At 41.7% G+C, this 25612-nt stretch overlaps 1 protein-coding gene across 1 annotated transcript in view; it reads left to right on the top strand.

Moving 5' to 3' along the window:
- Positions 1-25612, top strand: part of LOC307057402 (aldehyde oxidase 1) — a gene marked incomplete at both ends in the record, with an annotated part of 71477 nt that overhangs the window by 10691 nt on the left and 35174 nt on the right. Inside the window, 15 exons of the mRNA XM_079710601.1 lie at positions 1447-1573; positions 3687-3748; positions 4735-4824; positions 5464-5544; positions 6373-6517; positions 7232-7324; positions 8178-8329; positions 8520-8613; positions 9952-10061; positions 11307-11491; positions 12454-12616; positions 14698-14790; positions 19321-19490; positions 20068-20194; positions 22359-22481. Coding sequence (XP_079566727.1) covers positions 1447-1573; positions 3687-3748; positions 4735-4824; positions 5464-5544; positions 6373-6517; positions 7232-7324; positions 8178-8329; positions 8520-8613; positions 9952-10061; positions 11307-11491; positions 12454-12616; positions 14698-14790; positions 19321-19490; positions 20068-20194; positions 22359-22481 — 1815 coding nt within the window. The remainder of the gene's footprint in view (positions 1-1446; positions 1574-3686; positions 3749-4734; positions 4825-5463; positions 5545-6372; positions 6518-7231; positions 7325-8177; positions 8330-8519; positions 8614-9951; positions 10062-11306; positions 11492-12453; positions 12617-14697; positions 14791-19320; positions 19491-20067; positions 20195-22358; positions 22482-25612) is intronic.

Below are 25612 nucleotides of genomic sequence, written 5' to 3'. Positions count from 1 at the left end.
CTGTGCTTCGAAAACCATTAATGACATGATGAGTTCTTGAAATTAATACAGTAGAGCAATGAGCCCTGCTGCTTGATCACAGCCAACAGATGACACCAAGCTGCGGGCCAGGAGTGAAACCTGGGACATGTGACTGACTTCTTAGAAAAATACTTTTGAAAGACTAGAGAACTTTCTCTTTAAAAAAAAAAAATCACTAGCATTGTTTTCTATATTCTAATTAGATGGGACCTGTCCATTTCACATTTTCCAAACTTATAAAAAAATGAGAGCCAAGTGCCTTGGGGGATATAATCTTAATATTTTTTTTCTATAAAGAGGAAAATAACATGATTTTAAAGCTGAGTGAAAATCTCAGCTACCACAAAGATTTGTTAAATTTAGGGCTTGTTTGGAAGATATATAATAGGAGTTGTTAATGAATTTTGAGGCTTTTCTCCTAAGGAGGCACCTTGTTAGAACTTTGCCTTAATGAAAGGGCACCTCAGACTCCTGACTCTTTCAATTATTTATACATTGCCCAGAAAAATGCAGTTGCTACTTGTTTTTATCTAAGTTAATGAGTACTGCTTAAGAGGAGAGGGTGGAAGAGGAAAAAGATAGGGGCAACATAGAAAATGGCCAAAGTTCAAATTCTCTGTGCTTGAAGGAATCTGGGGTTCTGTTTATTTTCTATGAAACCTCTTTACCTAGAAGGAGCAGATTCTGCCTGGGTATGCTTGTGGGACTCGCTGTTCGGAGGCATGAAGACACCCTTTCACTTAGTACCTGCCGCCCATCTCCTGGCTGCAGTGTAGACAGATGACGGCTTCCGAAATGGGGTTGCACCTTTGAAGTTAGACTCCAAAGAGAACAGGCTGGGGGCTAGGGGGAGATTTGGAAGAGAAATCAAGGCAATGTTTCCTTCTTGATTGTTTTTTGGATTAATGATGGCACTTTGTAAAAGAATTCCTGTGTGCTGAAATGTTAGGGCAATAGTGGGCCGATAAAGGCACTTGGGAAATAAAAGGTTTTTTTTCCCTCAACCTGAATATAATTCAGTTCATTTCTTTGAAGGACTTCCTTTATCTCGGTGATTTCCCATTCTGGACTACAGATTGAAACACCTGGGAATCTTTAAAAAATATATGTCTGTGCCCCATCCCCAGAGATTCTCAGTCAAATGGTCTGGGGTACTGCTTGGACCTTGGAAATTTTAAAGCTCCCCTGGTGATTCTGAAAGCTGAGAACCTTCAGTGAAGCTCAAAAACTGTTGAGGACCAGTCATCATGGCCACCCCAGCCCAAGAAAGGGAGACACCAAGGCTGAGAAGGATTTTCCAGGGCTTCTTCTCCAACTTTAATGTGCATGTGAACTGCCCAGGGATCTTGTCAGAGTGCAGGTTCTGATTCATTAGGTCTGGGATCAGGCCCAAGATTCTGCCTTTCAACCTTTCTGTGCTTCCAGGAGAGGATTGCCAAGTGTCATGGCACACAGTGTGGCTTCTGCACCCCTGGGATGGTGATGTCCATCTACACGCTGCTGAGGAACCACCCAGAGCCCACCCTGAGTCAGTTAACTGATGCTCTTGGTGGTAGGTTATATGTGTGTGTGCTTTAATTTTTAAATGATGTTGACAATGATAGCTAACATTAGACATTTATCAGGTGCCACGCACTACATTAAGTGCTATATAAAAAGTACCTCATTTACTCTTTATGATAACTTTATAAGGTAGGCATTATTATTATCCCCCATTTCATAGATGGAGAAACTGAGGTTTAAAGAGAGTAATTTACTAAAAATGATGCCACCAATAAGTGGAGGAGTTAGTTTGTTCAAATCAGGATTCAAACACGATCCACACATTGCACTTGGCTGATATATTTCTCAAGTCTCTCTTAATCTATAAGAGTCTCCTCCCTTTTTTATTATTTGCTTATTTTAATAATAATTACAAAGCCAGTTTATTCATTTACCCTTGGAAAGGGTCCAGTTATCTCCACATGCTGCTCTCTCCTATCGGGTGTGTGCTTTCAGGGCAATATGAAGTTATCAGAGGGCTCCTGATGAGTGCAACATGAAATCAAAGAGACTGACATCTTCTGGTGATACTTATTTCAAAGAACTGCCTTTATCTGGAGCTAGTTTATCAAGTTCAGGAACTCAGTGTGTGTGTGTGTGTGTGTGTGTGTGTGTGTGTGTGTGTGTGTAGCGGGGGATAGGGGGAGGCCTTCATTAACAAGACTCTGAACAATTCTAAAGAATAAGTGCCTCCCAAATCCTATTTCTGGTGAAATTCTCCATGGCTCTACTTGTCTGCTGTCTCCCAGGGACCTTATTTCTCTGCCATGTTACATGGGCCTAAAGCTCATGTGTTCAGCTCCTCTGCGAAAGTGTTCCAGGGAAGACAAGACTAAACAGAAGTAGAAAGGGGAGGTGCATAAGACACAAACTGTCTTCTGCCTTATTTCCCTTAAGTCTTATTAGGCATTTGATCTCGTGGCCATTTGTGATGTGAACAAGTGACATGGGGTTCTCAAATTTTCAGGTACTTAAGACTTACATAGGCGTTTGTAAAGAGTGAAGATTCCTGGGACCGAACCCCAGACAGCTGGCTTCAGTGGCTTTGTGTTTTAAATAGATGCCAGATTTGGGGGTTGGAGGAGAACATGGGATATGGACCACTGTGGAGGAACACTGGCCTAATGGTTTACTGTAAATAAATTGTGTGCCCAATTGCTTCCAGAGTTTGAAAATTATCTTTGCTGCTATATAATGCCTTTGATCTTTCTATCGACTGCAGCTTAGCTCTTTTTTTTAAATATCAAAAAAAAAATGATGTACAATGTAGCTTTATTTCCATTGTCTTTTACTACATATGGAAAATAAAAATTTTTATTGAAGTATAGTTGATTTACAATATTGTGTTAGTTGCAGGTGTACAGCATAGTAATTCAGTATTTTTGCAGATTATATTCCATTGTAGGTTATTACAAGATAATGGGTAAAATTCCCTGTGTTATACAGTAAATCCTTGTTGTTTATTTTATATATAATAGTTTGTATCTGTTAATCCCATACTTCTAATTTGCCTTTCCTGCTTCCTTCTCCCCTATGGTAACCAAAGTTTGTTTTCTATGTCTGTGGGTCTGTCTCTGTTTTGTATATTTGTATTATTTTTTTAATTCCACATATAAATGATATCATACAGTATTTGTCTTTGTCTGACTTATTTCACTTAGCATAACATTCTCTGGGTCCATCCACATTGCTGAAAATGGCAGTATTTTATTCTTTTTTGATGGCTCAGTAACATTCCATTATATGTATATGCACCATATCTTCTTAACCCAGTCATCTGTTGATGGGCATTTGGGTTGTGAAGCTTAGCTCTTGAATGTGCCTGTAGACCAAGAGTTCTTGGCTTGAAATCATTGTATTCTTTGAGCACCTATCACAAGCAGAGGATATAAAAACTGTTTACAGAGAGAAAGTACAAATAGCTGAGTTGTTAGACTACCTCAAGACTATCAACCAGGTATCCCAAGTAGCTGACAAAAAAAAATCCGACTTTGTGGATTTGGGGACCAAAATGTCAAACAGGGCTTCCTTCTTGGACGGGGTCCTTATTTCCAGCATGCATTTGGCAGACGGTGCCTCTCTCTAGGTTCCTTGATTAACAGAGTTGGGTTTTTCCCTTTCAGGTAACTTGTGCCGTTGCACTGGATACAGGCCCATAATCGATGCATGCAAGACTTTCTGTAAAGTGAGTAGAAAGGAACACATTTCTGAGTATATTTTTTCCTCAATGAAACAAAATGGTGCGGGTTGGCAGGTGTGATTAGGAAAATAGCCCATTGTCACTAATGCAGGGCTACTTCTTATCTCAAGGTCCATAATTGCTGTTTGTTACTTGATCTTGAGCAGGGCGCCTACCCTGGTTCATTGAGCTTGCCCTGGTAGCCACAAAGGCAGCACGTGAGCACTTCGACATTGGCTGTGGGTCATTGTTCCAAGGGGTCTTAACTGACCTGCTTGTCTGGGTTGGTTACCCTGCCCCGCTGCTCCCGCAGCCCTCTGAGCACACCCCTATCACAGCGCTGGGCACACGGTGGTGTAATTGCCCATTTGCTCTTCCGTCTCTTCACCAGAAGGTGGTCTGCTTGACGCAGAGGCTGAGTCACTGTGCACCAACGGAATAGGCACTCAATCGATGCTTGTTGAATGAATAGATGAACAATGTTGAAATGAGGGACATAAGACGGCCCTTTGGAATTTAAATGATGAAAGCAGTGTATCATAAGAACAGAGTGATAATAAAAATATTTGTTATTAATATTAATAAATTATTAATAATAAATTAATAAATTATTTCTTGTTAATTAAATATTAAACCATTGTTAATATTTATGGCCATGTGCCAGACTTTGTTATAAGATCTTTACAGCCTGATGACTGTAGTAATAATACTGTGTTGTGTACTTGAAATTTGTGAAGAGAGTAGACCTAAGGTGTTCTCACCACACACACACACACACACACACCCCCAAATGGTTAACTATGTGAGGTGATGGATGTGTTAATTAACCTGGTTGTGGTCATCATTTCACAAAGTATACGCATGTCAAATAGTCATGTTGTACACTTTAAATATACACAATTTTATTTGTTAATTATATCTCAATAAAGCTGAAAAAATATTTAGTAGAATCAACAATAAATTCTTGGTTATTTGTTTTTTTCACCCACTAGACTTCTGGCTGCTGTCAAAGTAAAGAAAATGGGGTTTGCTGTTTGGATCAAGGAATAAATGGATTACCAGAGTTTGAGGAAGGAAATGAGGTCAGTGAAATGTAAATTTTTTATAAGATTTTCTCAGGACATGAGCAGAGACCAACTTACCTTTAGGAAGACTAAATGGCTGCGTAAGGTAACTAATTTGAGGTGTGTCAGCATGTCCCCTCCCCCATCTCTATCAAAAAAAAAAGAAAAATCTAACCTAACAACTTCATCCCTCACTCCTGATGTTACTCTCGGTCACGTCCAGCTACATATAGGAGGGAGAACACATTGATCCCTTATTGTCTCTTAGTTTTAAAAAAGCCTTCTTCAAGTCTTTTTTCTAGTGGAGATGTTAGGGAAATGGAAGGGCAGGGAGTGATAAGAGAGGTGGCAATTCAGGGGAGTGTTCTGGTTCTCAGTTGTGTCTCACGCTGCTGCCTCCTGTGCTCCCCCCAGGCTCCAAGGAGCATGTGCAGGGTCTGAGGGCTTTGGAGGCCCACCAGCATCTGTGCTGAGATGCTGGTGACCTGGTCTGTGTTAGAGCCTTTGGCTTAAAGCCCAGGTACCATAGCTGACCAGTGGGGTTTTTTGTCTGTCTGTCTCTTCTATGCCTACCTTCATCTGACCTTATTCCACAAAGGATTTAAAGTAGGGAAAATTGCCTGATGACAATAACTTCTGGTACTTTCTCTCTTTAAGACAAATCTAAAATTCTTCTCAGAAGAGGAGTTTCTGCCATTGGATCCAACTCAGGAATTGATATTTCCTCCTGAGCTAATGGTAAGTAAGACAAAGTTGAGCTCATCCTAGAGGAATTCACAGTGAAATGCCAGGAAGGATATTTGCTTATGGATCCTCTCGAAAGCTGATTGGCAAATAGGTAATATCCACCTGCCATTCTCAGTCCAAGGTCTAAAGGGTATGGGACCAGGGCAGAGATGGGGGAATGAGGGTGGAGTCACCACCAGGGGACAGTTGAATGTAAGAAGCAGCATATAGTATGTATTAAAAAATGTCCTGAAAAGACATCACAGCATCTGTAGATTTAGACGTGTTTTCTATTTCCGGTTTTGCTGAGTTTTATTCTTCCATTAAATGTTTTGACGAAATTAAGCATGTAAAGTATTTTTAAGCATTGAAATGGATTCTTTTGAGATATAAAAGCACCAAAGGGAGCTGTATTGGAATAGTCTCCAGAAGGAGTAAAATATTGTCACATTTTATCTTGTACTCTGATTCCTAGTAAAGCTCTACTTTTAGGTGACTTATTTTATTTTATTTTGTTTTGTTTTTTCCAATGATGTTTTTTTAAAATATTTATTTATTTGGTTGAGCTGGGTCTTACTTGCAGCCCATGGTCTCCTTAGTTGTGGCATGCGAACTCTTACTTGTGGCATGTGAGATCTAGTTCCCTGACCAGGGATCGAACCTGGACCCCCTGCATTGGGAGCGCCGAGTCTTAGCCACTGCGCCACCAGGGAAGTCCCACTTTTATTTTATTTTTTAAAAAGATCTCTATCTCCTTTCTCTGTTCCTGTAAAGACAGAGAAGAAACAGGTGGAAATATTATCATGAGACGATCTTGAATCTTTATTGCTTTTTCAATAGACAATGGCTGAGAAACAACCACAAAGGACCAGGATTTTTGGTGGTGATAGAATGACATGGATTTCTCCAGTGACCCTGAACGAACTTCTAGAAGCCAAAGTCAAGTATCCCCAGGCCCCAGTTGTCATGGGGAACACCTCTGTGGGTATGTAGATCCCCAGGGACTTCTTATGAGGAAACTGAGGAAAAGGGCTTTGGGGAGGAGAAAGCCTCATATATGCATGTTCTCAGAAAAAGCAGTCTGAAATAACATTTTAAATCATTTATACTTGACTTCCCTTGAGCACTGCTCAAGAGACTTTTACAACTTCCATCACATAAGTGAATTCCTGTTGCCCTAACCAGAGCAGTGCACAGAGCTGTACCCAAGAGGCCTGCTCCGTAACAAATTAGCAGCAGCAGCTCCAGTGACAGCTGTCCTGTCTTTCCATGTAGAGACTGATCTGGAGCTTGTATTTGAAATTGCTGTTTCCTCTCTCAGTGGTGTCTCAATGGCCATAATAGGTTTTCTTAAACTGCAGTGACAGGCTCTTTCTGTAGTGTCCATTGTAAACTCTGTTTGACTGCCTACTTCTTTGAGGAGTCTCCTAGAGTCTTCCCAAGGTGAATTTTGAGTATGCCACAAGTGGTCTTGGACGTGTCTGCCAAGTTTTAAGGCTGACAAGTCCAAAGTGTTCCCCAAGTTTAGTGAAAATCCACCCGTCGGTTCTCTGTTTGTGCGATTTGGCAATGAACAGACCAATAGATATGTAATTTTTATATATTTAAAGACATCAGTTTTAATCACAATTTCAAAATCTAAAAGGCAGTTAACCCCCCTTCATCTCAGTCTGCTTATTTTTTTTCCCTAATCCTTCAGGGCCTGACGTGAAATTTAAAGGCATCTTTCACCCAGTTGTAATTTCTCCTGATAGAATTGAAGAACTGAGTGTTGTAAACTATACAGATAATGGTGAGTTCTTAAGGTCCCTATTTTCTTAGTTAAAATGCATTAATCAGCTTATTTGTTTTGCTCAGCAGACAAGCAAAAAAAGTCTTATTCATAATTGTAATGTACAGAGAGACTCCCTTGTAAGGTGATAACACTCTGGAGGAGGCTCAGGGAAGAATTCTCTCTGATTATACGAGATACTGATTGTCTGAAGAGTCAGATTTTCACTGAAGAACTTTTATGTCTGCTGTGTGAGGGAAATGTAACAGCTCTTCAGTGAAGGGTACTGTGCTAAGTGCTGGGTAGAAGATAAAGATGGAGTCTTTGCCCTCCAGAAGCACAGTAGTAACCAAACAAGTTTACGTATTAAGCAGCTTACAAACTGGCTTTTCCATTTCAATAAAGGAAATTGATTTAATGACGATGATGAGAAGCAATGAAATGTGGGTTTGGAGTCTGGCTCTGGAGTCCAATTCCTGACCATGTCATATATTAGCTGAAAAACTTAGTCAGGTTACTTAAGTGAATCTCAGTGCGTGTGGGGCTATTAATACTTCAAAGCTTTGTTAGAATCCAAGAAGATTCTGTGAAGCATTCAGCATAGTGCTTGACACAGTGAGTATTCAGAAAATTTAACCTCCATGACAACCATCACTCTCACCCCCTCCTCTGTCACCAACACCATCACCTCCTTCACCATCATCATGAACACCTCCATTACCAACCACTATTCCCACCGTCACCACCATGACCACCAGTAAGCAGGGTAGCATGTATCTAGCATAAAGATCCCATATCTGTAGTCTGAAATCTAATGGACATTTCCAGGTCAGCAGTGATCACATTGCGTTATCTACAAATGATTTCATTTCAGGACTGACCTTAGGTGCCGCCCTCAGCCTGGCTCAGGTGAAGGACATCCTGGCTAATGTGATCCTGAAGCTCCCGGAGGAGAAGACACAGATGTACCGTGCTCTCTTGAAGCATTTGGGAACGCTGGCTGGATCCCAGATCAGGAACATGGCTGTATGTATCTGACGACAGTAACATCTAGTATGTGTCCCATGAATGACTGTCCCTGATAAATCATGACATTTTCATTCTTTTGGAACAGACAAAAAGAATAGTTTTCCAAAGTCTTGCTTGATTCTTATTTTACCACTTGTGTCTTTATAATTACATAAGTGGAGTGAAAATAACCCATTATTTTAAAAAGTCTTTAGGGGGCCACATAGTGAGCAGGCATCCAGATTCAGATCTGAACCCCCTCCTGGCCGTGGGCAACTGTACCCTCAACTTGCTATCAAAAGGTAAGTGACAGCTCCTTCTTAGGGATTATTAAACCCTGTTCCTCCTACCCTTTTGCCTCTCTAGGGATGCAGGAAGTCCAGTTTTGAAAATTACTATCCTTTATAATATTAATAATTCCTCTGCCTTTCTGGATGCTTGGAAAGTTGGTCAGTCTGGTCCTAAATGCACACACACCCAATGTCTTCATCTCTTTCTTTTTGAGGACTTGTGCTAGATGTTTTCCCATACTGGTCACCTGACATCGACCAGTGTTGGTTAGTGTCCCGGTGTGATCTGAACAGTGGAGAGAACTCTAGGCTATTGACAACGATTGGGCCCCTTTGTCAAAGACTTTCTCCAGGTGGTACAGGAGTGTGTGACACCCACGTCATGCTATGTGCTCATGCTCAAGCTGCCATTGATGGAAGCCTGCAGACCTTTTTCTATTGAACAGTGGTTGGGCTTCATTCTATATTTATTTACTTGAGTTTTGTTTTTTGAAACTAAGTCCAGGACTTTTCATTTATTTCTTTTATTTTAACTTTGTCGACAATTATTAGGAAGTTTTCATTGGTCCTCTATACATCCGTTGCTTTTTTTTTCATTTAGAAATATGTACTAACTTTCTGTTACCTGCATTGTTAAATGCCCACTCTTCATGTCATCTAAACCACAAAATTATCTTAAGGAAGAAGATATACATTCAGTTATCAATTTAAGTAACATCCTTTAAAAAAATCATTTATTGAGAAATAGGTTTTGTGATGTAAATATGAACCTCAAAAGCTTCTTAGCTTTATCCCAAAGTCCTATTTCATTATAGCTTTAAACAGTTCCTCCCCCCAATATACTGATTAAAGAACAGAAATTCTTTTGGTGCTGAGAAAAGATATAAACAAATAAGACTGCATCCCACTAGTATAAAAATTCATTAAAGGCAATTTATTTATTCACTACTGTATCAAGTAGGGTTCATGGTTATAAATAAATGTTTGTTGAATGACTTTATTAGAATATCAAAAGGGATATTAATGTCCTATCCCTTCTTACAAAGCTCAAAATGAATCATGCTGCTCAGAAAGAGTGCTAAGGTCCAATTCTACCTGACCTCTGGTCTACTCTGCTAGACATTTTTATTTATAATCAAGCAAGGAAGGCAAAAAAAAAAGGTGGGCCCTAGATGGGAAGAAACATTGCAAGATGCCATTTCATGGTGAAAGATTTTTAAACATAGGAAGAGCCCTTTTTTCCTCAAACAATAAATTTCCTGTGATATTTGGTAGAATTATTTCCCAAGTTTTGGGAGTTTGATTGTTTAATAGAACAGATTCCAGGGAAAGTGTCATTTCTTTCCACAGAAGGAAAACGACAGATTCCTTTAAATGAGCAGTTTCTCAGGAAGTGCCCCAGTGCTGACCTTCGGCCTGAAGAAATCTTGACCTCAGTCAACATCCCTTATTTGAGGAAGGTGAGAACGTCCTTTCAATTTCTTGGTTTTACTTGTGAGTGCACAGCTTGTTAATTCCAACATAGGGTGGGTTAAGAAAAGGTGTTGAGTGTTTGCAGTGGAGAATATGAGGATTTGTGACTAGGTATGTTTCACTTGTGTTACATACCCCCCATCATTGCTAGAATCTGGAGACCTTAGACTCTGCCTTCCTCCCCAGCCCTGCCCACCACCTCTCTCTCCCTCTCTGTGTCTCTTTCTCCCTCCCCACCTTCCCGCCACCCAAACCAAACTCTAAAGTTACTTTCTTACAGATTTTTAAAAATTCTTTGTCCCGTGAGGCTTTTTCCTAAGTAAGACTTAAAACGATACTTCTACTTACACCTTGAGGTTTTGAAGAGGCTATACATTGGCAATAGGACTTAATGGTAAGAAGAAGGGCTTTGGAGTCAGACTCAAGAGTGAATCCTAGTTTTAGACCTACTTTGACCCTGAGCTCATTACTGAATCACTCCTAATTACAGATGCCTCATCTGTAAATGCGAATAATCAAGCTTGCCTTGGAGGGTGTATGAATTTGCTAGGGCTGCCATAATAAAGAACCACAGGGGCTTCCCTGGTGGCGCAATGGTTGAGAGTCCGCCTGCCGATGCAGGGGACACGGGTTCGTGCCCCGGTCTGGGAAGATCCCACATGCCGCGGAGCGGCTGGGCCCGTGAGCCATGGCCGCTGAGCCTGCGCATCCGGAGCCTGTGCTCCGCAACGGGAGAGGCCACAACAGTGAGAGGCCTGCGTACTGCAAAAAGAAAAAAAAAAAAAAAGAACCACAGCCTGGGTGACTTAACTACACCCTCACTTGTGGAGGCTGGAAGTGTGATATCCAGGTGCTGCAGGGTTGGTTTTCCGTTGGCTTTTCTCCTTGGCTTTTTGATAACTATCTTCTCCCTGTGTCTCCGTGTGCTTTCCCTCTGTTTGTGTCCGTGTCCAAATTTCCTCTTCTTGGGAGGACACCACCATGCTACATCATCGCCCACCCTGATTATCTCATTTTAACTTAATCACCTCTTTAAAGACCCTGTCTCCTGATACAGTCACATCCTGAGATACTGGGAGCTAGGACTTCAACTTATCGATTTTGAGGGGGACACAATTTGGCCCATAACAGAGAGTGTGACAAGGGTCAAATGAGGCAACATAAACAAACTGCCTTGTGCACAGTTGTCCCTCAGTGTGTTTCTACAGGTGCCACTTCACTTTTGCTTTCAGTGGGAGTTTGTGTCAGCCTTCCGACAAGCCCAGCGGCAACAGAATGCGCTAGCGATAGTCAATTCGGGAATGAGAGTTTATTTTGGAGGAGGAGATGGCATCATTAGAGAGTTATCCATTGCATATGGAGGCGTTGGTCCAACCACCATCTGTGCAAAGAATTCCTGCCAGAAACTCATCGGAAGGTACGGATTCATGTCCTTAGTCTCCAAGTAATAGAGCAGCTCTTTTTGTGGTATCATGTAATTACAAGAAGAAAAATGCTTACTACCTTTCTGTTTAACGACATGGAATTCCAATAAGATCTCATGATTATTCCCATGTGTCTTAGTGAATTCTGAAGTGGACACCATATAGTGTGTGTGTGTGTGTGTGTGTGTGTGTGTGTGTGTGAACCCATCTCCCAATAGTATATAGACACAGTAAGCAAAATGAGTAAATCTGCATTCTTTATTGTAAGAGAATAATTTACCATTATGAAAGATAGATTATGGGAGTTTGTTTTATAATAACTTGCTAAATGCACATGCATACCTAACTTTTTTATTTCTATACGTAATACTAGTCGCCAATATTTCTTGAGCATTTACTAGGTGCCAGTTAACATTTCAGAAGTAATAGACTAACGGTTAAAACCACGATCTTGATTGAACCACACTGCCTGGGTCCAAATCTCAGTTCAACTCCTATAAATTATGTGATCTCTGTCAGCTTACTTAATCTTATAGTACCTCAGTTTCCTTATCAGTCAGGGAGATAATCACACCTCATAGGATAGTTGAGAGGATGAAATGAATGGATACATATAAGGTACGTAAAACAGAACCTGGCATGCAGTAAACGTTCTAGTGATATAGGGAGCAGTTACTCCTGGGCTGAGGACTTAACATGAGTTGTCATTTCTTTCTCACGACCATTCCAGGAGCTGTGTTCTACCATTACTGCCCTTTTACAGATGATGAACTGGTGGGCCCAGGCCAGACACCTTGAGAGTGGTGGACTGTGATTTGAACTTGGGTTGCCTGACTCTGGAGTTTGTACTCTTTTTCTCCTGCATTAAACTGTCGCTATTTGTCTTACAAGCTCACTGAGCCTGTGAGGTAGTGAGTCCTGTTGGGCTAGGAGTCTTCTCTTTTGACGCCCATAGGCGCTGGAATGAAGAGATGCTGGACGCAGCTTGCAGGCTGATTCTGGATGAAGTCTCCCTCCCAGGCTCAGCCCCAGGTGGGAGGGTGGAGTACAAGAGGACTCTCATCATCAGCTTCCTCTTCAAGTTCTACCTGGAAGTGTCACAGATTTTGAAGAGGATGGTAAGTGGACCTGACCATGCGTTACCTTTCCCAGTCTTGGGGGCTCTGGGGATACACAAAGTGGCGGCAACAACGCCCTGCCAAATAGCTGTAGAATAGAATAGAAAAGACAACCCAAATCGGAGACTCACGGGCTTGCTGGGCATATGGCAGGCCGTCTGTCGATGGGGTGAGTGTTTGGGGAAGAATGGCGAGTAGAGCACAGAGTTGTGTGGGATTTGGTTTAATACCACTCAGTTATTTTGTTTCTGACCTGTTGTATGTCTCCATGGTGTTCAGAAACTTGTTAATGATTTGAATATATTTTCCCTTAGGAAAGCGTTTCTTCCACCTGTCGAGGTTTACCTTTGTACGTTTGGCTTTCTTCTCTGGGTTCAGCTTTGTTTTCTCTCACTTGTAAGATGGCAATGGCAGCCACTCCACAAAGTTATTGAGAAATGGGTCATCATAGGAAAAGGCTTCATATGGTCCCTAATGCTTCAGAGAACCATGGTGAAGACTGCCTACTGGTAGTCATAATCACAGTAGTAAGCATCCGGGCATTCTTTCACTTGGCCTCCCTTATGACAAACAATTAGAGTTACAAGACTTGGCTAGGGAGGATACAACTGAAAAAAGTTTGGAATAAATTTACTAGACCCAAAGGGAACTTCAACCATATTGGTTCATTAATCCCAAGCTACAATCAGCGGACCAAACTGGACTAGAAGCCAAGAACATTCCTCATGTGGTATAGAAATTAGTATGATCACTTTTTTTTTTTTAATAAATTTATTTATTTATTTATTTTTGGCTGTGTTGGGTCTTCGTTGCTGCACGCGGGCTTTCTCTAGTTGTGGTGAGTGGGAGCTACTCTTCACTGTGATGCGTGGGCTTCTCACTGTGGAGGCTTCTCTTGTTGCGGAGCACAGGCTCTCGGCATGCGGGCTTCAGTAATTGTGGCATGCGGGCTCATCAGCAGTTGTGGCTTGTGGGCTCTAGAGCACAGGCTCAGTAGTTGTGGCGCACAGGCTTAGTTGCTCCGCGGCATGTGGGATCTTCCAGACCAGGGCTCGAACCCGTGTCCCCCTACATTGGCAGGTAGATTCTTAACCACTGCACCACCAGGGAAGCCCTAGTATGATCACTTTAAATTAGAGGCAGAGTTCTCTCTTATCATTGCTTCTGAAGGTATCTTCTCATTATATATGAGAACTAAGAACCAGAACAGTTGTATCAAAGTTTTTAGAATAGAAGCTTGAAATCATATATATGTGACATATTGTCACTAGGTAATCAAAAGAGAAAAAGTAATAAAGCCAACTATATACTCCTCCAATTAATAGCAAACTAATACAATTTATTGGATGAATCAAATGATATAAATTACAGCTTCCATCTTGTAGTCTTTTACCTTCTATTCAATTTCCTCTGTTAATATTCCTCTGCTATTAAAAATAATAGCCTTTGTTGGCTTTAATTTTCTGTTAAAAATTTTAAATTGTAAAAAATAACCATTAGGTGCACTGTTTAAAGTCTTGCCTAAGGACCAAATGACCCACTTTTCCTCAGCTCTAGGAAGTGTTCCTCCTGGGGCCCCAGAATGCTTACTGCTGTGAGGTTGTGGCAGAGATGCAGCCCGCCGCATTTTCTCTTCTTCCTGATTGGCCAGGTGGTACAAAGCAGAGCTTGATGCTCATTTGCAGTGGTGTACCTTGGCTCTGACTTTTTCCTGGTTTAACTACTCTCTTCCTTTCCAATTACTTACTTAGCTTCTGCTTCCCTGTTTTATTGGTTTGTAAGCCCTCAAATCATTTAGGAAGGCATGTGAAAGTATCATAAGAAACATAAAGATATTGGGAGTCAGTAATCTACTGTTTTCACGTGGCTCTTCATAATATGTGGTCATATGTGTGGACCTTCCAGAGTGTGTGTCCTGGAGGTCAGGGAGAACCCTGCTTCTACTTCCAGGATTCTGAATTAGGCAAGTACTTAACAAATGTTAGACTTCACAGTAGAGCTGCTTGCTAAGAGCCATGCTAGCCTCCCTCCCAAGACCATTCTGGCATATTTTAAATATCTACAGTGGTTCTACTTTTCAGGACCCTGTTCACTATCCTGGCCTTACAGACAAGTATGAGAGTGCTCTAGAAGAGCTTCATTTCAGACATCACTGGAGAACATTAAAGTACCAGGTTAGTGGCTTTTTTTCTTCTTTTTAATTCAGAGGTCCTGGGCTAAAGCTTCTTCACTTACTTCTCAGTGATTGTCAAGATGTATTAGCCCGAGCTCCCCTTCTGGTGAACCCACAGCCTTCTTTACTGTTAATTAAACTTTCAAAATCAATGCAGTATTGTGATTAAAAATAAAGCTAGCAGTGGTAATTTTTTTAAATGTCTGTTTTCAACTTGAGGGCTGTGTGTTTTGTTCTGTGGCCTTGTACCACTGACATGAACAAGCTGCCTAGTTTGCCATATGCTCTTGCCCTTGGCATTGTGGAAGTCAGAACACAACCAAAGTCAGAGCTGCTGATTTATTTCGTTTGAACGTGGAGATACTCGGCTCCCCCAGTCCCCATTCTCCAAGTGTTTTCTCTGTGAGTTAGTTTTAGAGTTGAATCAAACGTTAGGTTCTAAGAGCTAATTTCAAGGTCTCCTAATGAAAGCTGCCTGTTAGAACACAATTCCTCATGACCTTCAAACAGAATTTTCAGCTACAACATCATAAGAGTATCGCCTGAAGTCCTCCTGTCGGTAAACTGGATAAGATTCAGTGCTTCTCCTTGAAATTGTTATCAAGAAACTTTACCTTGAGAGTTTGATTAAGTCAAGAGCATGAAAAGGCTTTTTAAAGATTCTTTTAAAATAGATTCAGTTCATTGGCTCTATTGTTGAATTCAGTTGTAAAAGCTTACAGTATGTCATAACAAACAGTTCCCTGTTGGTATATATCTCTTCAGTTTTTAGGTTCAATATATTCAAAATTCAAATATGCCAAACTCCATTGAAAGTGTTGAAAGTGATCATTTTGAAAGTCAAAAATAGCTTCCCTCTTCCCCGGTATAAAATACGACCACTGCAACGTTTGGCTTATTTATAAATACCCTAACACTGCCTTGACCATGGAATAAACTTCAACAACCACAGGAACAACAACAAATTAATGGGCTTTCAAATCGTCCAAAGAAAAGTGATAATCTTCACATAGTTTGTTATTATAGATTTCAAGACCAAGTTTTGGAAGTAGTGTATCTCTCATATTTATGTTTTATTTTTGTTTTTCCTCTGGGTTTTCACACATACACACATGCGCGCGGGCACACACACACACAAATACCCACATTGCTAGAGGAACTTCAGCAGTCATGACCAACTTTTTTTTTCCCCAAATCAGTTAATTTGCTTAAAAGCCTTTTGACAGAGGTCACCAGTTAGAGGAGACAACAGTCTTTCCTCCATGGTATCTTTAGCCATATAACAAGCACAAGCAAGTAATCAAATACAACCTCTTTCATTAGTAGATTCATCACAACTGACTTTTTTTTAAAAAAGTTATAGCTTCAGCTAAATTAATCAATTTTATATCTATAGATATATATATGAAAGATATATTTTGGGATTTATCTTCAACCTTTTGGCAGGCAGGGCTCACAGCAAGGTTCCAAAATGCTTTTTTCCCAAAGCAGTGATGTGTTTCAGTATTTATAGTAAAAAGTATTATGTCATAGGAAACTCCCAGAGCCTATGTAGAGACCTATGAATGTGTTTCCTTAGTGTCTAAGCTTATGGATTACCTGGAATTTTGCTCTTCAGGATAGAAAAAATCTCTTTGGATTAAAAAAAAAAAGATGTGGGTGATTTTTCATTCAAATGTTGTTCAAATGGAGAACTCAACACAGCATTATAGGTAGCACTTTGGGGGCATGTCACAGCTGGCATCAGTCCCTACCATCTGAAACAAACCAGACCTGATACATGTTTTTATTTGGATCACCACCTCAACTTCTCAGAGAATGGGGAGAAGAAGCCTGCTGAGAGCACTTGGCCGTGAGGATGGGGCTGGTGTGCATTGGGGCTGATTCAAATGCCTGTTCATATTGCCTGAACCCCAACATGTAAAATTTTCTCTCATTTCCCCCCTTGCCCTACATTTGTGGCCTAATGTCCACCTTTATTTAACGGTGCCTAGGCCAAGTTCTAAATTATTTTTCTTCATAATCTTCTGCTTTCTAGTTTATAAAGTCAGGATGAACACAACCACCACAAAACAAAACACAAAGACTTAGCCAATACTCCTTTTTTGGTGCATTGTCTTGTACTAACTACAGAATTGAAGTTTACATTTAAGTGAAGCAAATATGGTCTTTAAAACAATAAATGTTTATCAGTAAGTATATATTTTACTGTAAAACAGTAAATTTTATATGAAATAGGAGTAAGTTCAGAGCATCCTACACATATGTCTTATGCCAAATTCATTTGAGAAATGACTCTACTTTCTACATATAATTGTCAGGGAAAATTTGGCTGATATCTTACTTGTTGTCATTTATAGTATAAAAACAATAGGGTTTTTTTCCTCATTTCTCTAATAACCAATAAAAATGCTGAACGCGTTTTCGGATTACATGTGCCACTCTCCTTTTCCCTCTTGACAGATCAGAGGTTTCTCCAGGTTCCTGCCTAGAGAACCTCTGATCTATCTCAAGCTGAAGGTTTATTTTTTGAGTCCCTCAAGTAGGCTGGCAGTGACTGACAAACATTCTTCTCGGGTCTCGTGAGCAGCAGAGGGGCTTGGGGAGGTGTCTTTTCACAGATACCTTTATGTAAAGTTCCCAATCGTAACCATGCTGACTTTCCTCCATTCATAGTATTTGGTAAATGGAATCCAAACATTCAGAAAGGCAAAGAAAGCAAAACACCTGCATGAGAAGAAAACATGACAGTTGATCAGTGGGATCCCAGACAGCTAGGGTCTTTCCCTTCCATGCTGTGGAGCAAGAACCTCAGAGCACTTTCGTTGAACCAAGGGAAGCTCTGACTCTGCAAAATCTGCAGCTATGATGGACATGAGCTACCACTCTAGGTGGAATCAAACATCTCATGTATTGTCAATATGTAATAAGTAGGCTTTCTCAAACTGCACATTCTGGGAATCAAATACAAATGTATTTACTTTTTAAAAATTTCTCAGATGCCTTACATGATGCTGAGCTGGAAACAGGTCAGCTTCTATGGCTTCTTTTCCTCTCAGTAGAGGTGCTGACCAGCATGTGTTCTGTTGGTGCCTTTGCTTTTTTTTTTTTTTTGCGGTACACGGCCCTCTCACTGTTGTGGCCTCTCCCGTTGCGGAGCACAGGCTCCGGACGCGCAGGCTCAGCGGCCATGGCTCACGGGCCCAGCCGCTCCGCGGCACGTGGGATCTTCCCGGACCGGGGCGCGAACCCATGTCCCCTGCATCGGCAGGCGGACCCTCAACCACTGCGCCACCAGGGAAGCCCTGTTGGTGCCTTTTCTGTCTTCCCTCCTGCTGTGTGATGCAGTGGAGCACTGTGAGCCTCATCTCAAAGAAAGAGTCCATGCCTCCCCCGGCTCAGGGTGACCCGTGAACAGCAGTGTGGAGCAGCAGATGGGGTGGGAAAGGGAACCTCCATAGCTTTTTCCGGGCCTTACCTTGGCCGACCCTCCTCCTGCCCGGGTCTTCCTGAGAAAGCCTAGGGGGTCTGGCTTCAGCCCTGGTGCCGGATGCAGTGCTGACCCCGCGAGGTGTGGACGGGGCAGCTCGGCGCTGCTGCAGAGCTCCAGGCCCCAGAGCTGCCTTCTCCTTTGAGAGGAGCCTTTGGGGAGTGGCCGCTTGGCTGGCAACTTTCCTGGAATTTCCACCTCCCACAGTCCCATCACCGGACCCCTCGGCAGCCTCAGCCTTGCCCCTGGTCTCCGAGCTTGGTCTATACCATGTCTCTTAACCCTTCTTTCTTTATACCTCCAATTCTTCTTCTCCCAACCCAGAAAGCTAACAACTCTCTCATATTTAAAATACTGGAGGAGATGTTATGTTTCTTAATTTCGACTTTGGTTAATGAAGCATATTTAAGGTATTTATAAAATCAGTGGCAAGACATTTTACTCCGTGGGTCTCTAAGAAAAAGTAATATTAGTGAATCATTACTCAAAATGCAGCTTCCTTTGTCTTCATTCTTTATCAGGATTGTCTGAGTTATGAGTCTTACCAATTATTTCTTAGACTTCCTCACTCAAAATAGAAAATAAAAAAAGCTCTTGTGGTTGAATGCACGCACTCATTTTCTATAAACATGGTCATCAGGCTTTTCTGCAAAATAGTACATGTGCCGTACTTAGCTACAACAGTAAAATAATTTTGATAATACAAGTTAAAGAAATACATGAGCATTTGCAAAAGGACATCATTTTATATTGTCAGGAAGAAAGATTTATATTCATTTACTTACACAAATAGAATTTGCATTCGAGATGTTTGTGGTCTATATCAAAATAGTGGGGAAAAAAATAAGAACAACATCATGGCTATACATCCCAGTTTGCCTACTGAATTATTGAAATAGGCTGACTGTCCTGGTGTTATTAATAGTGATGTTTTTATTTTCGAAAGTGTTCTGGTTTGGATGTAAATTATATAGCTCCCCTCTCATGAGAGATGTGCATAATATGATTATAAAAATGATATGTTGATTATTGATTAAACAGAATGCAGACCCAAAGCAGCTTCCTCAAGAACCAGTTGGCCATCCCATCATGCATCTGTCTGGTATTAAGCATGCCACAGGTGAAGCCATCTACTGTGATGACATGCCTGCAGTGGACCGGGAGCTGTTCTTGACTTTTGTAACAAGCTCAAGAGCTCACGCTAAGATTGTGTAAGTGATAAGGTTTTTACCCAGTAGACAGAAATGATTGCCTTTTTGGCCAAGTCACATTAGTTAAAAGTAACGGTTTGAAGAGGATAAGCTATTTGTTGGCAATGTCCAGTGTATTAGATTTGAAGTGAAATGGGATCAAAGTGTAGGCTTCACCACAGTTTGTCCCTCCATATAATAACTTCATTGTCCCAGGAATTTTTTCCCAATTGTCTGGCATAGAACTATTGGAGGTTATTTTTTTATTTTATTTTATTTTTGCGGTACGCGGGCCTCTCACTGTTGTGGCCTCTCCCATTGCGGAGCACAGGCTCCGGACGCACAGGCTCAGCAGCCATGGCTCACGGGCCCAGCCGCTCCGCGGCATGTGGGATCTTCCCGGACCGGGGCACGAACCCGTGTCCCCTGCATCGGCAGGCAGACTCTCAACCACTGCACCACCAGGGAAGCCTTATTGGAGGGGGTTTTGGACATATCTTCCCTCTCTTGTATCTTATTCTCCGATTAAGCACTTTCTCTGTGGTCTGCAGGCTGCGGGGCCACTCTGAGTAGCCCTGTTCTGTGTGTTCTCATCTAGGTCTGTGGATCTGTCAGAAGCTCTCAGCCTGCCAGGTGTGGTGGACATCCTGACTGAGGAACATCTTCATGGCATCAACTCCTTCTGCCTTTTAACCAAACCTGAGAAACTTCTATCGACAGATGAGGTACTGCATTTTTGCTTTCTGTTTTAAAAGTAACTTCCTCAGTTTATGACACTTCGTATTTTCTTAAAAGATAGCATTGAACTTGGCACATCATAAAGGATTCCAGTATTCTTTGAAGGCTTATTATAAATCACTATATTCTAATAGTGAATTAGTTCAAAAATATTCATTTTCCACGTAAGTAAAGAAGTTGACTAGTTATATAAAATATACTTGAGTGTTTTATATTTTCTAGTAGTAAGATCATGTGTTGCTTTCATACTTATGAAAGGATATATGAGAAGAGAATAATGACTTTTGTTTTCTGATACTTTCCCTGAGAATCCCTTGCCATTGCCCCAGTCTCAGTCCAACGTCCAAGTTCAAGTGGTAGCTCCACCATGAAGTCTTTCCTTATCCTTTAATCCAGGAGTTCTCTCTCCCTCTCGGAACTCACTCTCTCTCATTCATTCATAGGCCATGTGTTCAACAGGCATCTTTTAAGATAAGTGAGCACCTACCGCCGTAGGTGAACAAGACCCCCGTGGTTCTTGCCCTTGCAGAACTTAAGGTCTGGAGGAGAAGGCAACGTGGACCTTTATTGCACTTTCTATCTTATATTGAGCTTATGTATTTATGTCTATGTCTTACCTATTTCTCCTACCTAGTAAAATGCCTTGAGTGAGGGTCTGATTCATCAGCATATTCCATACACTGCTTCCTACAAAGCAGAGTAAATGAGCAGAGGAACAGTGATAGCATTGTTGCCATTTGAACGTTTCAAATGATTAAAACATTGACTACTGTATCTCAGGTTATCAGAAAATGCAGCAAGGGCAGTGTCCAGAAGGTTTTCTGCATAACTCCAGATTCTCAGTTCAGTGTTTACCCAAAAGAGCTTTATCATTTGGAAGAGTCCCTGCCTCTGGCTCTCACTAGCAGACTTAGTTGATAAAAATGAGAGTTCGATGGCTGAGAGTCTGAAGTCAAGGTTGAACCTCCCCCAAGGCAAGGACAATGAGGACTATGGCCTTTGCGTAAATGTTAATTAACCAAGCAAAGCCCTCCTGGGCCCTGAGGTGTGTGCGCACGTCTGTGGAGAGCGGAGAACAGAGCTGTTGCGAATGATTGCCTTCGTTAGTTTCATTCCTTTTTTTAGCATTTGTCCTTAGCACGCTATATCTTTAAAAAATCGTTTCATTGCAGAAATTTTAAACACACACAAAAATAGAGACTAGTACAATGAATCCCCATAGGCCCATCACCCAGCTCCAACCATTATTAACACTTGCCATTTTTGTTTCATGTGTCTCCCCACTGCCCCCGCCCACCCGTACCCAACACACTTTTGTGTGTGTGTGCTGGATTTAACTTTTCTTTAACTCCCATTTTTGTTTGGTGATAAAACTACTATATGGTAATAGTAGAAAAGACCTAATAATCTAATGTCGTTCTTAAAAATGAGTGATTATGTTTTGATTTGGATCACAGTAAAAGGTGGGAAAGAGAATCAAAAGGTCGTACGACTTCTTCCATTCCTGACAATTTTACCTCTCTGGAGCCTTAGTTTTGTTGTTCCCCATCCGCTTTCTACCCTGGTCCCTGGGTGACCTCCTTAGGCCGCCTACCTACGCCACCTGCTGGTGAACCGAAGAATGCTCCGGGCTCGCTCTTGGCTCCTGTAGTCACTTCTCTCTGTGAGAAGCCTGTGCTCCACCACAGTTCAGGGCAGAGATGTGCTCACCAGCAGTGCTGCGTTATCACTCTCTCCCTCCTTCCTCTCTGGGTGAGATGGTCTGTGACCTTCTGGTGCTCCCGGTTCATGAAGGAGAAGCCACTTCTCGGAATGGCCCAGCTCGTGGTGTGGCAACCCGAGGTCGAACCACGGGACTGACTCTTCTGCTGTACATGAGGCAGCCTCAGACCTGTCCCTCTTCAGCCACTGCTGCCAATGATGCAGCGCAAAGACCTGCACTCTCCCAATGCCTGAGGTCAGCACGCCAACTCTGACAGATGTGCTTCCCTACCGAAGCCTTCGTTAACCACAGCGCTGCGGTTAAGTCACACGTTAAGGGGTCATTTACTGTGTGTCTAGCTCTGTGCTAGCAGGGAGGGGGGAAATGAACGAAAGGAGAGGCCCTGGTGCCTGCCCTCCTTGGAAACAGAGGTCTTTTCTGTGTTGTAGGTATTTTGCGTGGGTGAGCTTGTCTGTGCCGTGATTGCTGATTCCGAGGTTCAGGCAAAGCGAGCTGCACAGCAAGTGAAGATTGTCTACCGAGATTTGGAGCCACTGATCCTGACCATCGAGGTAATGAGTTCAAAGGTTGGGCCAGAAAAACAGATTTCAGTGGCATATCACTTAAAATGCTTTTGACTGCAGAAACAGGAAAGAAAATCCAACTCAAAGTGGCTTCCAAAAAACGGGCTTTGTTGGCCTCAAACTCCATCAGTGTTAGCAAGAAAGATGATCTTCTGCCTCTCCTCCTTGCTGCCCATGGTACAGGCTTTATCTCCTGTGGTGACAGGTTGGCAGCCAGGAGCTTCCAGTTCACGTCCAGTAAGCAAGAAAGAATGCCATTGTCCCAACATCCCACGAGTCCTGGGATCCGGCCTCATCAGGCACTTAGGTCACATCCCTCTCTGGATTCATGACTGGCAACAACTGGTGGTTACTGCTGGCGGGGGGGTCAGATTTCTTGGCGGTTTATGGGCTGTATGGGGGAGTGATGGAGACCTAAACAGAAATCTGAGCACTATTTGGAAGGGGACAGGTGAAAAGAATGCTGGATGGGTAACCAACAATGTTCAGGAGAGGGGACACACCCTAGGACTCCATATACACCTTCACCCAGACTCTTTCAGGTACACGGTGAGAACCAACAAGATGCTCTATGAAGCATATATTGGAGACACTAGTTTTAGATCCTTTAATGCATATCTTAAGTAAGTATGAGAAATAGATCCTATGATGCCTACAGCTATTTTGGCAATGTAAACAAATTGGGGAACTGCTTTTCCTATCCTGTTTTTTAAAAAGGATTTTGAAATTTATAAAGGTTTTCAGACTCATCTCCATGAAATGAGTATTCTTCTGCATATATTTCATTGGTTCTTATAATTTACTAAGTAATAAAAGCATGAAAGTTGGGAAAGCATCATGAATAGATAAGATTCAGCACATACAGACTCAGTGTAATCTCAGAATACAATATTATCTCCACAACATAATAAATAAGTTGGGCTCTAGGTGACTAGCATGCTCTGAGGCAGAAAATAAGGAAATGAGTTGGCCAAGATTAGTGTCTCCAGGAGAACTTGGCCTTGGGTATGTTTCCTATCATGCTGCTTTATGCCAAGGAACATAGAGTTTGTTTCTGGACAGTGTCCTCTGTGTTCTGAAATTAAAATAAAATCATGTCAAGGAGACAAAAATATAAAAGTTTAGTTGGAGTCAAAGAGTGATTATGCCTTCCAAATTTTCCTGGCCAGTTTCAAATTCAACATTCTGTTCCCTTCTTAAACCCTTTTCATTCATATGTTGCCTGCTCTGCTTGCTTACTTTATACATTCCTTCCTCAACATTTTGTTTTAGAGTTAGGCTTACTTCTTAGTAAGAAATTATGTCCGTAACACTTTATCAAAAAATCTTGTTTGTAATTCTTTGCCCAATCCCAGTAGCTAAATATCTTCCCTTCCCCCTCACCCCGCTTTCCAGCCAAATAAAACTCCAAATAAGCAAATAGATACCACTCTCTTCCCACCCCTTCCCCCCCAACTTGGACCGGCACATCTCTAATTGTCTGCCAGAGAATCCCAGCATCAAATACCAAACTTTGACATCGTGGAAAAGAACTACCTCATGTTTATATCAGAGGTTAAGCTCTCCAAGGTTAATCAACTAGATCAAGTAGATTTAATCAAACTGTATAGCAAGGAAATATGCCCTCCTCCCTACACATTACAGTTCTTTTTATCACTTTGCTGACTAAGAACTATTCAGGAAATTAGCTCCAAGTTACTCAAAGAGCAAGCAGCAAGGGAAGTGGAAAAAGATTAAACTTTAAAAAAAAATTGGATTTATAAAACTTAATTTCTGTTTTGAACCTAGAATATCTGAGTCTTAGATTAATAAGAAAATCATATGAATTGATTCCATTAGGAAGTGTGTTATCAATCAAAATAGGATAAAAACAAATGGATCTCCATCACTATCACTACTGTTTAACCTAGCCTATGCTTTTTTGAATTTTTAATAGTTTGGATGGGGAAATGCTATCAAAACTCTTGGCTCACGGGGTCAGGCTGATGACCATGGTGAGAAAACTATGCTCTCGACCAGAATCTCTCATCAATCGTCATGGTCAACAACGTGACCATAGCTAATACCTAGAGTTCTCTGTGTGTTTACCTTGTTCTAAGCAGGTTTCCTTCATGAACTCACTAAACGCTCACAACAATCCTATGAGGTAAAAACTGTTATTATCCCCATTCTGATGCAGAAGCTGAAAGACACAGTTACCCAAGGTCCAGCAGCTGGTTAGCAATAGAAGCGATCAACAGACACTCTATCAAAGACCCTTGGCCCCATGGTAGTAGAAAAAAACCAACCCACTTTTTGAATGGAGGAAATGGCAGGATCACAATAGAACATCCCGTAAGGTATACTGATAGGTCTAGACACCGATTGGTGGCCAGAGGGAACCAGAGTTAGGAGAATCCCTAGCCGCCAGCAGGCTGGAATTTCATAGATGGACAATAATCCATTGTAGAAATGCTGGCAGGAGCTGGCATGTCACGTTTGCCAAGGACCCAGGGATTACAGCAAGATGAATTACTAAGGATAGGTAAGAAAACCAACCTAGATTATTATAGCTACATCCCTGATTATGTGTACCTACTACTGTACCCCTTCAGTAGGCATCTGGGAGAAGCCATTAGGAACCAGAATATAAGTGGATTTGTGGTACCCACTCTGGACTTGTAATGGAATCTTTCTTCCAGGGCTGGAGGTCCCAGGTGCAAATGCTGTACTCATACCCCCAGAGGAGCTTGGGGCTGGCAGGCAAGGCCACCATGTCCTTATCACTAGAGTGTCTTCAGCTAACACTGACAGAGCACTTATTATATGCCATGTAAGCTCTTTCATGCCTCATTTCATTCTTTTCTTTCCACAACCCTATTGGAGCTATGTGCACAACTCTACCTTCATTTTACAGATGAGGCTCAAAGAGGTGAAGTAATAGACCCACAGTCAAACAGCTGGTAAATGGAGAAAATGGACACAACTCCGACTGGGTCCAGAGCCCAAGATCTAAACCCCTGTGCCTTGTTACATTGGCTGCATAACATGGGCTGTGGAATGAAAAGAATAATCTGCCTGGAAATATTCATTCTGTAATGGGACCACCTGGTGCTAGGTGTTTTCTGAGCATACTTTTT

This window comes from Hyperoodon ampullatus (assembly GCF_949752795.1).
Source record: "Hyperoodon ampullatus genome assembly, chromosome: 8".
In the NCBI taxonomy this organism is placed as follows: domain Eukaryota; kingdom Metazoa; phylum Chordata; class Mammalia; order Artiodactyla; family Ziphiidae; genus Hyperoodon; species Hyperoodon ampullatus.
The sequence above is the reverse complement of the archived record's forward strand: the minus strand, read 5'-3'. Positions and strand labels throughout refer to the sequence as shown.